This window comes from Heliconius melpomene, chromosome 3, assembly GCF_056956725.1.
Source record: "Heliconius melpomene rosina isolate 202511_hmr_F chromosome 3, ASM5695672v1, whole genome shotgun sequence".
In the NCBI taxonomy this organism is placed as follows: Eukaryota; Metazoa; Arthropoda; class Insecta; order Lepidoptera; family Nymphalidae; genus Heliconius; species Heliconius melpomene.
In genome coordinates, this window is record NC_140391.1 from 9229633 (window position 1) to 9249223 (window position 19591).

Consider the following 19591-nt stretch of genomic DNA (forward strand, 5'->3'; position numbering starts at 1 on the left):
GCATATCCCTTGTACATCAATAATTTTTTTCCGTTCACCAGAGTGATCCTTTTGTATTCACCTGCAATGGAACCAATAATGATAATAATTGTATTAATTGACTTTTGAGCGTAGCGTTACGATTGTTATTTCATCTTGGACATATCGTTCATTCGCTGCAACAATCATAAAATGCACTTTTTGAAATATATGCGGAGATGCAATTAATTGCGTCAAACTTTGACATGTGTATATGCTTTTTTTGTATACTCGTATATTAAAAAAAAGAAAGAAAGTAAGAAAAAAGACCTGGTCCACTCGAGACTGAAATAAAATACAACCTTTTTAAGTCACATTTATTTCTAACATAAAAGTTGAAATACAGTTTATCCAACTTATATTATTTATTTACTATTTATTTTGTAAATATAAAATTAAACATGGATATGTTAGTAAGATTATTAGAAGAATAACTCTGAGAAACTGTAGATAACTAATGGCAAATAGGACTAACACTAATAATATAATTCGGCGGAAAGTGGGGAACAGCTCTCTCTCTGCCTACCCTGAAGGGTTGCTGTGTGCGGGATACAGGGTGAAGCTGATAAAATGTTATCACGTCAAAACAAAATAAATCTCTTTACGATATTATACTACTTATGATTTATTGGTTAGCCCAGATGTCAAATACATTTAAATTTTAGCATATATCCCATTTTTGAGTTTCATATATCTAGGTGGAGCGTGATTATGTTCATTTTCTGTGTCGAGTAGATTTCCTGAATGGGAAATCCTCATTTTCGCCTTACATCCTGTACTGCATCTCCATGTTGTCCACTTCTGTGACTTAAATGCAATAATGTAAGTGTACTGTTTGTACATAACAAATTTTTTCCCGTTGTGCACTTGAATATATTTTATGGTATCTTGAAAGAAAAAAAAAATTAACTTATAAGAAATTTCATGGTAAAATAATATAATATTTTATCGCTAATGCTAATGTGATATAGATTTGGGTTATTAACTAACATTCATATTGAAATGAAGGGGTAATGAAAGGCAGTCGTTAAACATTTTGTATATCCATTGAAAAATGTAGTAGATTTAAACATAAAGAACGATCTTATTACAAAAGTATTTATTTAATAAAATTGTTACATTACAAGTAATTGCTCGTACGATTACGATATGTCGCCATTTTTCTCATCCGCACATACTTCCCATTGGCCAGTTTATGGAAAAATGCTGGTGGATGATTATGAGATTGCTTTTCCTTCATAACTATATAATCTTTGTCCACAGTGATAGTAGCGTAACATGCATTTGTCGATATACATCTCCAAATATGGTCATTCTTTTTCGAATAATAATAGCCTTTGTATTTCAAGTGTTGTCTTTTATCTATTGTATTTATAAGTTCTGTTACTGAAAGATTAAGAAAGTGTTCATAAAAAACCTTATGTTCAAATCAGTAATTAAATAATAGTGACTTTAATATAAATTATATTTATTTATAACGATTGAGGTCGTCGTGGCCCAGGGGCACAGGGGTGTGTCTGTAACGTGACGGGTGTGGGTTCGATCCCCACTCGAGGAAATGAAATATTTGTCTCAATTTAAATTTCCATATTTTCGCCTTGATTTCGAGCCAAAGCGCGGCGTTGGGTCCCGCCACTCAACACGCAATATGGTTTTTATTCTAAAATGGCTTCCGCAAAAAATACAGGTTTTCTTGCACAACCCACCTAATATGAGTATCAAATTAAAGGACTAGATTTGATGAAAAGGTTTTTTAGTTAATAGTTAGTTATTTTATCTAGATTTTATCACTTAAGAATAGCAAACAACTGAATGATTTTTAAATTAGACAATATTTAAAAAAGGAATCTTATGTTTATTATAAAACAATCACACAACACACAAAATTATTTCATTAGTAGGTATTTAAACATTTAATATTATTAATATAATTTTCATATTATTTTTAGTACATTTCTAGAATATTGTAAAAACATAATTTTATAGGGAACTACATATTATCTAATCTACTAAAAAAAATCATTTTGGAATTGATCTTTTTAACTTTTCTAACAAAAGAAAAAATAAGAAGAAAAGAATGTGTGTTGTTTTTTTCTTTACACACTTTATATTATAGGAAAATTATATATTATTAAAAAAGTTAAAAAAAAAAAATACCGAGATTTATCATATTATACTAGCGGACACAGGCGGCTCCGCCCCCTTGAACTATACAAATATTTATTAAATATATGACATTATTTTCAGTTTCAGAATTCTAAAAAAAACTATTATACATGTGTTCAATTAAATATTTTAAGTCTGGATTTTAAATTTTATAAAAACAAGTGCCGACTTAAAGATTTTTCCATACAAACCATCAAACCCTATTTCACCCCTTCAGTAAAAATTTTTCAAAATACCTTAGTGGGTGATCACATAGTGAAAATAAACAACTGTCCAAATTTCAGGAGTTACGGCCGTGCATGCGTGTATACCTCAGTCAGTGGTAACTTCTCCATTTATGTATATATAGATATTTTATTAAGTAAGTAAAGAAAAATACAAAGAATAATGTAGAAACTGGTAAATATTTATATGTAAAATTCACACTGTCCAGAAAAATAAACAGAAAGACTGCTAAAAATGACATACACATAAATGAACACACACACACAGACTCGCCAAACTTACATTGATAAGGCCGCCTTTACACCGTTTTTCATGTTTCTTTTCTGTTTTTTGTTTAAATTAATGTATGTTTTTAAATTCAATTTAAGTTCAATTTTGGTGTAATAAAGTATTAAAATAAATAAATAATTGTTTGGTAGGGGCTTAAAAAAAGTTTTACACAATAAATCTAAACTAAAGTATAGACTATATACCTAGTATACGAGCAAACTATAATTTAATATAAACGCCATCAGAAGTTAAATGAAGTTTTCGAGCAGCATGATTGTGTTCTTTAGGCATAGTTTCTATGATGAGGTCGTCGCCAGCAAAAATAAAGCTTTTACATTTAGGGTAGTTGGTGCAGCTCCACCGGGCCTTGTGTTTCGTTAAATAATGTTTGAAATACGTGTATCCCAGGTGAAGCAGGTTCGTTTTCCCGTTACTCATCGTTATCACTGTTCCTGCAAATTTAAATATAAGTGAATTAGATTAAGGGATGCGACTTTTATTTGTTGCTTATTCCTAATTTATTATATAAAATATTATTTTAAAATATTCTAAACTAATAAGACCAAAACGGCGAGACGAGCTGGACCATTATAGGCCTGACTGGTGCTCAATAGCGCTAAATAGACTGAAATGGAAGAAGTGGAGAGAGGCCTTTGCCCAACAATAGGATGATGTAGGCTAGGGAAAAAAAAAAAGATTTGAAATAAATAAAATAAAGCAAACGACAGTGTTTTATATTTTTATTTTACTGTTTAAACATTCAAAAGTGTCATCTTATGCTTTTAAGTATTTCTAAACATTTCAATTTATAATTGAGCAGTGGCATCACGTAGAATATTAATAATTTCTCACAAGACGCGAAATCACAATGTGTACACGGACGCCAAAATACCAAACTATATAACTAATAAATCAGGATAAATTAACTTCTTATCCACAAGACTTATTAGATTACTAGAATTATATAGGCCTAAATTGTTAATAATTAACAATTTTAAAAATATTGAAAATCTGGCAAAAGTTTTCCACTACACTCTAATATACACACCGTCTGCTGTCATATGTAGTTTTCTTGCAGCATGATTATGTTCCTTGGGCATGTTTCCAATAACTAAATCATCTTTCACAAAGACATAGCTTTGACATTTCGGATAATTCGTACAACTCCACCGAGTTTGGTGTTTGTTTTGGTAATGTCTGTAATACGTATATCCCTGGTATAAAAGATTCGATTTCCCGCTTACCATCGTTATCATTACACCTGTAAAATTTTTATTTTACAAATTACCAATTATATTTTTATTAATTTATCTTACTAAAAATATTTTTAAACATAATTTAAAAAATAACGTTTTTAACGTGACTAAGGATTTTTATTTTACTAGTTCACAAGAAATTAGAAATTAGCAGTCGAAATAAAGGTTCTAATTTCCAGATTAATATAAACTTAAATAAATTTTAAGTTTACATATATGTAATACTATATATAATAATAATTTTAAAATAATTTAACAAGAATGACACAACAACATATACTTTATAGTTCCTAAATATACATCTATATCTACACCCAATAGAGAATTCTATCTTATTTAGGTTCTGGCGGGAAGAAGGATTTATCTATAATAATAATAATTTCAAACAAATTCTTTTACCCATTAGGTGGAACGACAGTTTTAAATACCAAATTCTTCTGAAAGCGATTTCGTTTAACTTGCACATACATGCCATTGCTAGTTTGCACAAACATTTTTGGGGCATGCGAATGGTCTCTTGGCGGTTTTATAATATTCAAGTACTCGTCCACGTACAAGCTGACGTAGCAGTGGTGGGTGTTGACGCATCTCCATCGATTCTCAATATTGGGAGTACGAGTATAGTAATGGTTGTGGTATTTCAAATAATTCCTTCCATTTACTGTGGTTATCATTTTAACTGAAAAAAGTGTATATTTAGGTTGGCTTTGTTTATATTTTCATAATTTCACGTTAAATTATATCAAATTTAGTATTTTGTGTATAGTTTTGTCAAAATTTGTTTTTGAAAAGTCAATTTTGTATGTTATTGAAACATTTAAAAATATGTATTAATTGCGTAGGTACGTTAACTATTGTTTTTTGTTTGTGTATGTTAGTTTATACGCGAATCATGTAAAAATTATAGGACAAAAAAAAAACAATTTTTTTGTGGTCGTACCTTGGACCTTGATGTTAAATACAGTAGTAGCATAAAATATTGAAATCTTATTAACACAAATTACTTTCTGATAACTATTGCATAGAATTAATTTTAACAAAGCAAAACGCAACAAACGTTTTTTGATGAGGAAGATATGGAGAAATGAAACCAATTTCTTGCTTAATTCTAAATGTATTTTTTGGTGAAATTTGTTGTAAAGTCAAAATAATATGATTTCATAAACAATAAGCATTTAATTCAAAGTCACTTCAAATAAAAAAAAATAATTACATGTTAACTATGATTATACTACTACTAAACACGAGCATAGAGACCAGCTTTAGTTCTATAATAGTTTCTTTTCATATGATTGTGGTCAGCCTGTCCTTCAAGTATAAGATAATTATCATCTATATGCAGGAATGCGGGGCATCTAGGCAGCGAGGTACAGTTCCATTTGTTATACCTTTTCATTTTTAGCCGTTTATAGAATGTATATCCTCCGTATAGTACAAGAGTTTTGTTGTTTGTCATTGTTATAAGTTTAGCTGAAAAAATGGAAATATAAAATATTATTAGCAAACTAGTGTAAAAGTGGATAGATATAGATGAAAAAGATTATAAAAGCAATAGAATTGTGTCAATTGGTTAGCATACTCCTGCGACCGCTAGCCCTTCACGTGCGTCCATCAAAGCTCATACTTATTCTTCAGGGGCGAGCTACTCTCGCACCTCCCCGCCCGGTGATGCTGTAAAGATCATCACAGGTCAACACAGGCGCAGGACATTATGATGGCGCTTTTTTACTAAGCTAGGCCCCACCGATGGGCGCCAATAAAAATATCTTAAACGTTTTATATAAAGAAATATTTTATTAAAATAAAATATATTTTTTATTAAAACTAGTTCTTAACTATAAGAGTGCTGGTAGTGGAATCGCCTTATCCCTTAGGTTGGACGACTTTAATACAAATTCGGGTGTCCCCACCCCTGTCACTCGTCTCTCACGATGCTTTGCTTCTCATGGAGTTTTTATATGAAATTCCCTCGAAGTCGTAAAGCCTATTTATTGACATCGACATCCAAATGTCCATGTGTGGCTGGATGCTCGTTGTGCTTTTAAAGGACATTCTCTCAAAGTCATAAATCTATAAAAGGCCCACATGACGTCGGACACTTGTTTTATATTTAATACCTTTTATTTAAACCAAATGTTAGACTGGGTTGACTCGTGTATGCACTAAATAGCTACATATCTCTCTCTCAATATTTATATTTAATTTATTTTTGTATATGTATATAATGTTATAACAGACAGACACATTTTTTTTAATCTAAATAAATTAAATTGTATAAAACCACGTTTGTAACTAAATATTTTGAAAAATATGTTTTCTTAAGAACAATAAAGAATATCTTTACTTTAAATGGTTTAAAAAAAGTTGACAAAATTTATTAGTTGCAATCTTAACTCAATGAAATCAATAATGTTTAAGAAAATACTTGTGCATTATATGCATCCGTTTCATCATTACAATTTTAGTTAATTTAAAGACAAAGGGAAAAGAAATAAAAAAGATTTTAGAATATTTTATTTATTTTAACTTAATTATACAAAAAGTATTACAATTTACATGTTTTGACGTAATTGTAGTACGGTGAATTAACCCACAACAAGTATTACTAATCAGAACTAAGAACTTAACACAAGGTTGCCAGGATCCCTTTGCCAACCGAAAGAACTGTATGAAAATACAGAATGAGAAAAAAAAACTAGAAACTTCCCCTCTAGCTGGCTATGCCTTAAATTATTACTGCTTACATGTATTGACGTAATTATACAGTGAATTAACCCACAGCAAGATTTACGAATAACAACTAAGAACTTAAACAAGGTTCCTAGGTTCCCTTTGCCTACCCTGGTAAGTGTGTTATACACAGTGAAGATAAATAGAAGAAAGTTATCAATAATACCAGTCCAGAAAATTAATATAAGCCACTTTTCAATTACTGCGGTTAAGTATCTATATAAATTTAAAAAATCGTCTATATATCTAATTAATAATATATATATATATATTAAGACGTCTTAAATATTATAAAGTGATATTCCAAACTTAAGGGACAACAAATATTTTTCTTAGAAAAAATACAAAAAATTATACATGGTGTACTAGTATTTGCTATAATAGAAATCTTTATATACTCGTATAAGTCTTTACATATTTGCCACTGGCACACTTGTGTAGAGCTCTCTTCGCGTGTGAATGATGGGTAACACCTTCGATTATGTAATAGTTATCATCGACACACAAGTAAGCCTTGCATCTCGGGAATGTCGTACAGACCCACTTCTGCCCTTTTTTCACGTAGTAGCGATGGAAGAAAGTATAGCCGTCGTAGACCAGGCACTGCTTATTGCTTTCCATAGTAATTAGTACCGCTGAAAATCAACACTAATATTAATTTAACAAATTAATTTTACAGTAAAAAAATTCCAATTCACGCTTGCATAAAAAATATGAAATTTTTGCCTTTTATATACGAGTATCAGGGTAGGCAGGGGAACTTAGTGCTAAGCTATAAGACAGTCTGTTTCACTAAGTGGAAGGGATAATTCATTATAATTCAATAAAACACCAATTTTGATTAAATAAATAATTTATTATATTCTTTTAAGCGGTTCAACATGAATATTACTTTTATTAAATAACACGACAAAATATATCTATGTATCTATATACTAATTAAAAGTTGAAGAGTTTGTTCGGTCGAACGCACTAATCTCAGGTACTATTGGGTGACCACAGAAGCGAAGCCGATAGTTAAAACTAGTAAGCCCGGTTTCTACCGCGAGCGGAGTGGGCCCGTTAAGGACTACGTTAATCTCGTAATAGTCTGTATACTATTTCACCAATAAATAGTCAGCCGGAAAGGACTGAGCGAGCAGAAAGAGTTGAAATGAACTTTCTCTGTTCTTGGAAGCGAAGCGAAACAATGACAAATTACAAAATCCATGTTGGTGGAAATGTAAATCTATCTTTTTCTAAAATACTCACTCATTTCTCTTTCGCGGTAGAAACTGAGCTTAATATGCGTCTACGAGTATAGCGTAGAAGCACAAAGATAACAAGTAAAATCTACGAACAATAATATTTATTTTTCTACGTATTCTATGATATTTAAACACCACATAATTAAACTTGACAACATATTTAACACATAATTAAAATTGATAAGATAATTAAGATATTTAACATTAATTACTTTATATAAGTTTTAGAAAATATATTGCACATTTATAATTTGCATTTTACAAATTAGACATATAATGTGTGCACTAAATCGAAACTAGAATTTATTTAAAATATGCATATATACTTAAGCTATGTAAGTGATATATTTTATATTTTAATACTGATAAATTTTAATGTTACTCAGGTACTACTGGACTGGACTCCCCCAGGGGAGCGAGGCTAGAGCTGCCAGAATTCTACTGTCCCGGAATTCATAAATACTACATTTATTTAATCAAAATTTAATGTTTACGCTTTAAAAATGAAATCTTGATTAAATAAATCTAATGTTGGAATTACATTTATTCAAGACAGTTTAAGTAATTTAATATACGCAAAAAGAATATCAATCTTAAATTCTACGTAGTTTAATCTCGGATCGGACACAAAAAGCTCTGTTTGTTCCGTTTATGTCTGGGACATATCCCGGAAATGATAACCTGGATGTGGAAACCCTAGACGAGGCCAACGCTTAAAATTAGTATAATATACCCCAGAATATCACTAAGATAAGAGAAAATATCTACGAGCACTTTTCAATACATATCTCAAACTGTATATATAATTTCGAGAATAATATTTATTTTTTTACGTATTGTATTTTTATTTTTTTATTTTTTTTAACACCATTTATATGATTAAATTTGATATCTTATCAAATTTAATTAAGACATTTATTTAAACATTATCACTTTATATAAGTTATAGAAAAAATATTTTACATTTATAATATGCATAAATTGGACATACAATGTGTGCACAAAATTCTTTTACAAAAGTTCATTTATTTAAAATATACACATACTTAAGTTAAGGTATATGATAATTTAATTGTCAAAAATTTTATAGTTTTGTTTAACGCACTAACCTCAGGTACTACTAGGTGATTACTCGGGCGAGGCCGATGGATAAAACTAGTATAGTAGGTATACAAATACACCGAAGAATATCACTAAGAAAACATGAAAAAACTACGAGCGCTTGTTAAACAATTGTCCCAAATTTGAAGCGTAATTTGGAGAATAACATTAAATTTTTCTACTTATGATATTTAACACCATTTATATAATTAAATTTAATAAGACAATTAACACATTTAAACATTGTCAGTATATATAAGTTATAGAAAATATATATTTTACATTTTACAAATCTGATGTAGAATATGTGCACTAAGTAAATCTTTCTACAAAATTTCAATTTATCTAAAATATTTATTATACTTAAACTATACAAGTGATAGTATGATATTTTAATTTCCAAAAATTTTATTTTAAGCGTGATGAATTTTCAATTTTTAATTTATTACATATTAATATTTTTTTTAAGTACACAAGTATTTTTAATAAATATTTAAGATTCGCAACTACATACCTACATAGTTAATAGGTAGATATAACAAGAGTATCAATTATTAAATTTTCAATGAAATAACAAAAGCTTTTTTAATTACAATTTTACGATTCATAGTCTGTTGGGTGGCGCAACTCAACCCCGTTCTTTGTCTTCTTGCCAGAGTGTACAAATAGAAATAATTCAATCCACCAACTGAGAATCGAACTGACAACCATCGCGTTTACAGTGTTACGCTGTGCCGTTGGGACGCGACCGGAAGGCCCCAATTTAACTAACTTGAGTATCGCTGTATAATTTGTCTACATTTAAATGTCAATCAACTCTACTCAAAGTAATTTAAGATTTTTTTTCTCTCTATACTTTCGGGAGTTCTGCCTCCATAACTTTCTCTGCTGCTCTTTCTCTTCTTCAGTCATTTCAATTATGGACTTAACTCTGTTCTCAGCTTTCATTTTATGGTAATATTCTTGATCCTTTACTTTCTTTTTTGCTTTTTGTTCTGGTGTCATATTAAGCAAAAATTTGCGTTTCCTTGCGTTAGTCATTTCTTGGGCTCTTTTAGCCGACATCTCTCTGAGTAACTTCAGTTGTGACTTCCAATCTTCTTTTGGCACTTTGCTCTCTTTTCTCTTCTTGTATTCGTTGAGTAGTTTTTCATATGTTGAAGAACAGACTAAAACCAATGTTTGCTTATGTAAGCACGTTGTTCATATTATATACTGTATTGTATTGTTGGAATGATACTATTATATCTAGAACTACCCTTATAATATAAAAAGATTCTTAAAGTGACACGACTACGGACTAAGTGAATTGAAACGCAACTCACTTTAATATCATCAATATATTTAAATTTAAATTGTATTGAATAAAAATATTTTATTTTTATAAATACAATTTTATTCCATAAATTTTGAGGTTATATAACATAGTATATCATATAATATTCATGTATATGAAATCAGCTTCGAGTCATTAACAATAAACAAAATTTCAATTACATTAAGGTAAATTTAAATCTAAACAGTTTCTATTTCGTATGAAAAGTTACATTAAAGTTTTTATTGAATATATCTCTGTATTGGCGCCCAGTTTTAGCATTATTAGAATATTTTTTCAGATCTGGCCATAGTTTGTACAAAGTAAACATTTTTGCGAAACTAAGATTACCGCCTAAGTAAATTTTATTCGATGATTTATTAGTATGCTTAATCATTTTTAGTGATCTGACGTGAGAGCAAACGGACATTATCATTTCCTTATCAATTATTCTCTTATGATTGCTGTGACGGCCGCGCATACCTTTTTTTACACTATTGCTCTCATATTTGAGCCACGCCGTATTTACTAAAGAGCTACTTATGCGCAGTGTATTTACAAACATCATTTTACAAACATTTATCTCAGAATTTTCTGTGTCACTACCTTTTTGTATAGATATATAATACTTATATGTATATTGTCTTTTATTTTTCAACTTCGTATGCAACGTAGTTCACAATTTATTATGTTTCTTTGTGTGATGAATTATGAAAAGCCATTGCTTTTCCCTGTCACCCAGTTCCCAAAATTTCTTAAAGAAATCCTTACGTTCGTCTTCTGAAGTTTTATCACCACACTTATATTTACAATCACATACATTCCCCATAACCTTTTCACTGACTATTCGTCCGCACCTTGAAACGTGTGTTTTACCGAGGTTAACGACTATCTTTCGTTTAGAATCCTTCCAATGTTCGGGGTTTAATGGCCGGTCTGTCACCTCATTATTCGTAGGTACTGAAGAATGTTCAACAGATAGTCCATCTAACGTTTTCGTTGGAGGTGAAATATCGTAATATTTACCAGTTGAAGATACATTACTCTCATCAGAATTATAATCTTCATAATTTGGTAATATAACATTAACTGTATCAGGAGGATTCTCAAAACGACCAATGTTTAAGAAGACATCATCCCAATCATCATTAGATTCTTCCATGATATTAGATTTATATGTTGAGGATAGTTTATCTAAGAAGATAATTTAATATAATTAATAAAAGCTAACGAAAATATTTCTTACGCGCACTAACGTAAGAAATAAAATAATTGAACACAAACAAACATTCAAATGGTTACTATTTTATTATTGAAGATAAACAAAATATACATTACCTTAATGAGGAAAGAGAGATTTATATGTGTGTTCACAATACAATTTATTAGGGATCTATTTAATTAGGAAACAAATAGTACATTAAATATTAACTTATAACACACATTTTTACACATACCAATAAAGTTTACACATATTAAATCAGAATAATATCTTTGTTCAATTTAATTTTATCACTTTTTCATGTCCCTAAAATATATGAATTTATTCTTAACTTTTTTAATGTGTGGAAATGGATGATTGTGATGCCCCTCGACTTTAACGACAAATTCTTCGTTTTTGTCTAATATAGCATAAACTTTACACCCCCTCTGCCGAGATGAGCACCGCCATCTTTTCCGCTTTGTCGTTGCGCTGTGATATGACTTGTGGAACATGTAGTCTTCGATCATTAGTCGTTGGGTTCCATTGAACATTGTTATGAAGCTAGCTGCAAATAAGTGTCACTAATAACAATATGATATATGTTATAAACATAGTTATTAAATAAAAAATATCCGTTGAAAATTTACGTAGAAAAATGTTTTTGGTGTACACTTAAGAAAATAAACACAAATTGAATAATTTTGTAATAATATCTAGTACTATTTGATTTTTTTTATTATTGTTAAAGGAATCCTTCTGTCTCCATCATTAGCCAAAATAGGAAATTCCATTTATATAGGTAGTTGTTTTTCCTTTTTGTTTAGAAGTTGATTATCAGGTTTTTTGCCAAGTCGATTTATTAGTTTGTATTTAATATGAACCCATTTCATGGGAGGTGGCACGAAAGGGATGCTTTTGTTATAGAAAATGAGGCTCTAGTAAATGAGTAAGGTAATATTTTGAACAGGTTGGAGTTAAATGAGACGCTTCTATTATTTTACTATTGAAATAAAATAAAATAATTATTCATTCTTGCTTCTTAGTTAAATATTTATTTTCAGTCTTCAAAAATATGTGTTTCGTCACTTTCGTTAATATTGACTGCCTTTGCCATTGAGCCTGTACTGAAGGGACACGATCATTTATGAAAGGGACTTTACACAATTAGTATAAAAATCGTGATTAACCAAGCTACACTTTTATCATATAAAGGAAGTACGTATATAATACCTTTCTGGGTATGTTTACAATCATTATTCAAAGTAATTATAATCATTATTTTAATTAATTTTCCACAACGGGATTTTTTTATCTGTAATGACAATAAATTTATGAAGTCATGAAAGGGATGCCCCGTTCATAACAGTGTTTTATGTCCGTTTTATAAATATTATACATAAATTATAATTCAATTCACTCTATTTAACAAAACAATTCGCGAAAATAAGAAAAAAAAAGCTTTTCTATAGCCATATAAGCATTCGCACGCAGTCATCATCTTTAAAGTGACAGGAGCGTGAAGTTAGGTACAATTATATGTGCGTCAGGGTTGATTGACAAGAAAAAATGTGTGTATCTGATTTTTTTTTATTATAGATGTATTTTAAAAGGTCTCTTTCAATACGTGTCCCTTTTATGGCACCTATCCTATACATAAATAAATTAAAATGCATACAAAAAAAAATTAAAATCCATTCATAATTTTCCTACAAAATTATATATCTACAAAAACAAACATACATTCGAACTCATAGCCTCCTTTCATTTATATATCATCATCGTTGTTTTCTGCTCTTAATCACTCGCATATAAGTGCCTAACGGAGTCAATTTATACTTGGGTGGTTCATGATTATGTATACCCGCAACTTGTATAACAGCTTTCTCGTTTTTCGTCACCACTACAAACGCCTTACACTTCCGAGCTTTCCTTGATGAGCACCGCCATCTCATCCCACGACTGTATTTGACGTCCTTCATTTTGTGGTAGGAAAATTTGTTAATCATTAATAGAGTTGCTCCATTTATTAAATGTATGTACTGGGCTTCTGCAAAGAAATATATAATATGTCATATACTAAATGAATATAGGTATAGTTAAAAAATGCTGCTGTTTTACGCTGTGTCTCGCGCACTGCAGTTTAGGCGGAGAGAACCTAGTGTTAAGACACTCCATTCACAATTTCTGCCAAATTATGGGGCCGTTGCGTATTAAGTAGCAGAACTCGACGCCGCGCTTTGCTTCGACACCAGAGCGAAGAAAAGAAAATATAAATTTGAAAAAAAAAAAGATTTTTTTTTCTTCGAATGGGGGTCGAACCCTCAATACAATACTTGTACAAACCCTCAAATACTTGTGCCCCTGCGGCACAATTGGCCTCATATAGGTATAGTCAAAAACAAACACAAGATAAACAATAAAATATATAATGAAAATCATATATAAATTTAGATATTTTGGATGTCATTCATTAATTTAAGTATAATATAGCCTAATTAAACCGAATTACAGTTATAATAACTTTTAAGTATGTTTTTATTTAAGCCATAGTTTGGTGATTTCACACATTGAATATATAACAAAATTATTAAATGAACTGATTATCTATTACTCTTGATATTATATAAAAAAAATATTGTCGTTTCGTTAGCATAAAACACAATTGTAAAATAATATTCATACTGATATAGATGTCTACGAGTCAGCTAAAATAATTGTAATATATTTGTATCATGCCATGAAGGTTAACCAGCGTCGGCATTGAACTAAAAACCAATTTCTCAAAATCTTTAATTATTCAATAACTTTTAATAATCATTTAGGAAACATTATAATTGACAAGAAATACTTCTTTACCATTTCTACCAAAAAAAAAATCTAGCATGTCATATAAGAAATGACTGGTAGAAGTGATCCAAACAAAGTTATTACATATCTAAATAAAAAAACATTATCTTGTCTATACAAATAGTGTAGTTCAACAAAAAAAGAAAACATTTAATAATAATGAATACTTCAAAAATTAAAACACGCTTTTATTTACTGCCGAGTGTACTGAGCACAAACTCGATATATTTACTATAAGACAGTCCAAGGTTCGAACAGCCATTTTCCAATTCCATCATCACACCAGCTCCATGGTATGAAAATATATTGTATTATCATTAAATACATATATAATAGCCAAGTTTCATGATGATACAACAATTAGAAGTGCTTGTAGCTCGACCTAATAAAAGCGTGACAAATGAGAAGACAAATAAAAAATCCAATCACACTCTATAGAATCCAGCACTGGTTTCTTTAAAAACAGGATGGTCGTGGTTATGGAAACCACCCACCCTGAAAACAGTCTGCTCATCTTCCGACGTCACCACGAAAGCTTTGCATTTCATTTTCTTCCGTTGGGAGCACTGCCATCTTATACCACCATCGTATTTGACACCAGCTATTTTGTGGTACGAGTACTTGTTTATTATTAATAATATTGTCCCATTTACCGTTGTTATGAAGTGTGGATCTGGTGAAGAACAAATCTTATTTGTCATTGTAAAAAATAAACTTTTATTTTATATAAAATAATAGAGAAATTATTGATTGTAGGTATATCTTAAAAATAAAAAAATATATATTTCAATAAAATATAAAAAAAAAATCAATGAAGTAGCAAATTAGGAATTGGATAGTGTGCACAATTATTAGAAATGTTGATTAGAAAAAAAGGATAGAGAAAATTTTAGTAGATAATTTTATGATTAAAAACTTTGTCCTATATTTTGTTATGTAATTGCATATAAAATAATTTAAAAAAAAAAACTGAAATTTGACCTTGAATATTTTTTTTTGAACACATGTGGGATCCACTCTCATATTTTATTTGTAATGGCTTACCCAAGATCTCTATGTAGTTCCTGTCTATCCAAAATTTATTCGAGTTAACAAAGTAAATAAATCCTTCCTAATCCTCAATCCTAAAAGCGGAGAAATGGAAATATAAATGTAAATTAATATTTCACTTCTACTGAGTTTTTTAAATACAAAAAATATGGGCTTATTATTTTTTCTTTTTAATTTTGGTTCAATTTACATTTTGTGTTTTTTTATTAATATCTTGATAGTCCAAGTGGGAATCAAACCCACAACTTGCGCATTCACATTCCGATTATACTGCTGCGTGACGGTCTTTTTATGGCTTATTAATGTCTTATATGGCTTCTATGCTATCTTCTCTCATTGTATCTATTATTTAATTTTATTAAATTAATCTATTATTTATTTTTTTATAGAAAATACAAAATAAATAAATTAAAAAACAAAATAATCATATATATAACTCTTTATTAATTTTTTGTAACTATTTAAATTACTGTAAGACATCAACATAAGTACAAATTATTTATTAAATAATAATTATTAATTAAATTTTACGTAAGAAGATAAATAATGAAAATAAATTGTATTTTAATGACTACATATATGCTGAGCATCTATTTTCTGCAGAAAGTAGCCTCGTAGTAGTTCCCCGAATTTTCTTTTATCATGCGTTTTATTTTAAATTGCGGAATTCTATCAGATCAGGGGAATTAATATATTTAAAATATAAAAATTCGCCATTGTGGGATTAACCCACTATGACAGCATTGTGGAGATCAAAGTGTTTAACTCTCAGCATTCTTTGGTCTAAAAGTGTAAAAAGAGATGAGGGAAGTTAAAAAAAAGTTCGTTTATATAACCCGCATGTATCTCCTAGAATAACCTAACCTAGATAAGATATTCCATTCCCGATTTTTGAAACATTCGTGTTTATTGGCTGAACTCGACGCCGCGCTCGATCTTCATATCAGATCAAGGAAATGAACATGTTTCATTCCTCTAATTAGAATCGAACCCACAACCATGGTGTTCATAGTCAGACCCTGTACCGTTGCGCCAAGACAGCATTAGCATTCTACACATAAAATACGCTGATGCCTACTGATATCAGATGCATAGCTATGCGAAATCACACACTATTATCAACTTTGGTACGATTTATTTCCTCTTTTTAATTAAAATACTTGCTGTGAATTTTCATGCATAAAGTTAATTTCCATTTTTAAGTAAATAACGTTCATAAGTCTAATTAATAAAAACTGTAATATATTCTAATAAATACTTAACACTTAAAAAAATATTATAAATGCTTATAATTAAAATATTTGCCAGTTACCAAACTAACCGATGTAACAGTATAAAAAACATATATATATATATATAATATAACATAAAATAATAGTTATAGTTTATAAAATAACCCATTAATTTCCTTATATTCAGGTGGATGATGATTGTGGTAATTATTAGATAACCGCATACATCCTGTATCTTCGCATAGCACGAAGTAGGCGCGACACCCTTTCATTTTGAGCGAGCACCTCCACCGCGTGCCTCCCGACACCGTCTGGTGATAAGTGAATCCGTCGACCATGGCCAGTTGCTTACCATTTGTGAGACGTATATATTGAACTAATAAGAAAGAAAATAACCCATTAAAATAGTAAAATAAATGAAATAACTTAAGTACTAAATATATATTAAATAAGTTTTGTTATATTTACTTTATTATTCAATATGATTATTAATAAATATTTAGATAAAGATTTAGATTTAGATAAAACAAAAATAATTACTATTTTAATATAATAGTGCTAAGACAAATGTCTTGTCGTTCCCCATTTTCGGCTTAATTTTCAAGACATTGCCATTGTTAATATTGAGTTGAGCAACTCAAAGCAGTATCTTTCTACCAGAGCAAGCAAAAGAAAGTATTTTATTCCCCCGAGTCGGAATTGAACTCGCTATCGTCAGATAACTGTAAAATCGCGTTTAAGCTGCGAGACGAATTATGAGCTACATAATCTATATATATAAAATCGAAAGGTCACTCACTCATCACGAAATCTCAGAAACTACATATGCTAGGAATCTGAAATTTTGCATAGGAGTTACTTATAGGACGTAGGTGCTCGCTAAGACGGGAATTTGTAATATTCGACTTCTAAGGGGTTGTTTTTGGGGTTGAAAGTTTGTATGAAACTTCGTTACTAATGACATTTGTCTTTGTCATTCGTTACTAAATGCTAGAAGTCTCAAATTTTGCATAGACGTCAGTAGCCATGTAGCCATGGAGACAGAAATTAAAAATAACATAGTTCACGCGGGTGAAACCGCGAGCGGGCCGCTAGTGTAATATATTGGTACGGATCGCCTGAAATATTCGTATTGTATAAATACGTTATAATATGTTTAACTAAGCTATAACATTTAGATGTTTAGTTTCTTCAACATAGTGCCAAGACACTGTTTAATACTTGTACGTTGATTGCCAGAACGCTATACTTTGTCTTTCCAGAGCATGTAAACGAAAATAATTAATTTTTCCGAGTGGGGATCACCCACGCCGCACCCACCACTATTGTTTACAGCCAGACGACGTTTAAGATACGCTTTCATCTGGTCTTGTTTTAGCTTCCACTATCTTCTATATATAGCTGGCTAGGCATAGGAAATCCGAGAACCTAGCGCTAACACACTCGGTTCTCCACTTTCCGCTGACTTCTGGGGGCTTTGCGTGTTGTGTGGCGGAATTCAACGTAGTGCCTTGCCTCATTACCAATGCGAAGAAATGAAAATATTAAATATTTAATTCGAGCCTAAAACCGTCGCGTTTACATTCGCACGCCTGTACCACTGCGCCGGGACGGCCTCACATCTGGTCTATATAACCATTTATATCAACAGACTAGACGTACTAGGAATCAACATTTTCACATAAACAGCACTTCTTACACAAACTCGGTATGTATATTTAAACTATTAATAGGTACTATTTTATTATCAACTTTATGGTATTTTAAATTTTTACAAACAGTTAACCCACTATGACGTTACCGTGACGTCAATGGTGTATTTGTAAAGCAGTCATAACTTTTTCTAAGCTATATAATTAATATTAATCAATACACATTTCGACCTCAAATTTCGCCACTTAACCTATAATATTTTTTGGGGGGGGGGTAAACGGGAAACGGACTTAACACAAATATAAATAAATAAATGTATTAAAACATAATATGTTTAATGAATATTAAAATAACAGATTATGTCTGTTAATATATTTATTTTCGCATCTTATCATTTCTCGGTTTCTGTTTTATATTTTTGCTATTCATTTAGTTCATCTTGAACATGTGATTCTTTTCTCTTCAGACGATAAAGGTGGACTAGGTTTCAAGTTTCAACTGATTGGTATGTAATTTTACGAATCTTTTGTCTCGCTCTAAAATTTGAAGCATTTATTGCCCATTTCTTACGTGCTTTCCTAAGCTCACGCGGAGTCATATCTTTCACACATTTGACTTGCCCTTTTTCCTTTTTCTTCAAATATTTTAATCTTTCTTTTTCTTTATGTTGAGCTAATAAGAGTGGATTATTTTTAATTTTCTGAAGACGTAACTTGTCTTCTTCTCTTTTTTTATTCTTTTTTCTTTTTTCGGCATTGAGTTTTTCTTCGTAAAGACTAGGTTCTAAAATATAAATCGAATTATAATATATTATAATTCTGGTGATGATTATTTGATTTAATTATTAATTATTTTATAATAGAAGTACTCACGAACGGATAAAACTGACGCACACATATTTTTACGCTATCGCTAACTAACCAAACAAGATGGCTGACCAGAATAAATCTTCTTGTGCATTTGAGTTCATTTCATTACTTTTTAAAGTAATACATTTATAATATATATTGTGATATTTTTAAAATTTTGTTATATATATATTTAACATTTATAATATTTCGAAAAAATATATAATTTTCTTTAAGTCGTAGAAAATCAACAATTAATATAAAACAAATAAGAATGTTTGACATGAAAATTTATTTTAAATTTTGTGATACAATTACAATATGCCCTTACATTATCTTGTAAATTAAAAAATACAATTTACTTGCACTTTGAAGCGGTGACATTTCGGCATTGGGTAAAAAAATAAAATATATTTCACTCTTCTTTTA

At 30.0% G+C, this 19591-nt stretch overlaps 2 protein-coding genes across 2 annotated transcripts; both read right to left on the reverse strand.

Moving 5' to 3' along the window:
• Positions 1-1852: 1852 nt before the first annotated feature.
• Positions 1853-4757, reverse strand: LOC146540098 (uncharacterized). The gene is made up of 3 exons (XM_085207625.1): positions 4335-4757; positions 3728-3940; positions 1853-3131 (listed from the first exon to the last, which is right to left on the reverse strand). The coding sequence occupies exons 1-3, from the start codon at positions 4438-4440 to the stop codon at positions 2899-2901; spliced, it is 552 nt and encodes a 183-aa protein (XP_085063751.1). The 5' UTR covers positions 4441-4757; the 3' UTR covers positions 1853-2898.
• A 5577-nt stretch (positions 4758-10334) lies between these two features.
• Positions 10335-13774, reverse strand: LOC146540099 (uncharacterized). Its single transcript, XM_085207680.1, has 2 exons — positions 13273-13774; positions 10335-12097 (listed from the first exon to the last, which is right to left on the reverse strand). The coding sequence occupies exon 2, from the start codon at positions 11488-11490 to the stop codon at positions 11005-11007; it is 486 nt and encodes a 161-aa protein (XP_085063806.1). The 5' UTR covers positions 11491-12097; positions 13273-13774; the 3' UTR covers positions 10335-11004.
• Positions 13775-19591: the final 5817 nt, after the last annotated feature.

Bases quoted from the DNA above. Each gene is read 5' to 3' on its own strand.
- LOC146540099 (XM_085207680.1), bottom strand. From the start codon at position 11,490: ATGGAAGAATCTAATGATGATTGGGATGATGTCTTCTTAAACATTGGT.
- LOC146540098 (XM_085207625.1), bottom strand. From the start codon at position 4,440: ATGCCCCAAAAATGTTTGTGCAAACTAGCAATGGCATGTATGTGCAAG. The intron at 3,941-4,334 runs GTAAAAGAATTT...AAAATTTTACAG, and splicing joins ACTGTCGTTCCACCTAATGG to GTGTAATGATAACGATGGTA. The intron at 3,132-3,727 runs GTGTGTATATTA...TTAAATTTGCAG, and splicing joins ACTACATATGACAGCAGACG to GAACAGTGATAACGATGAGT.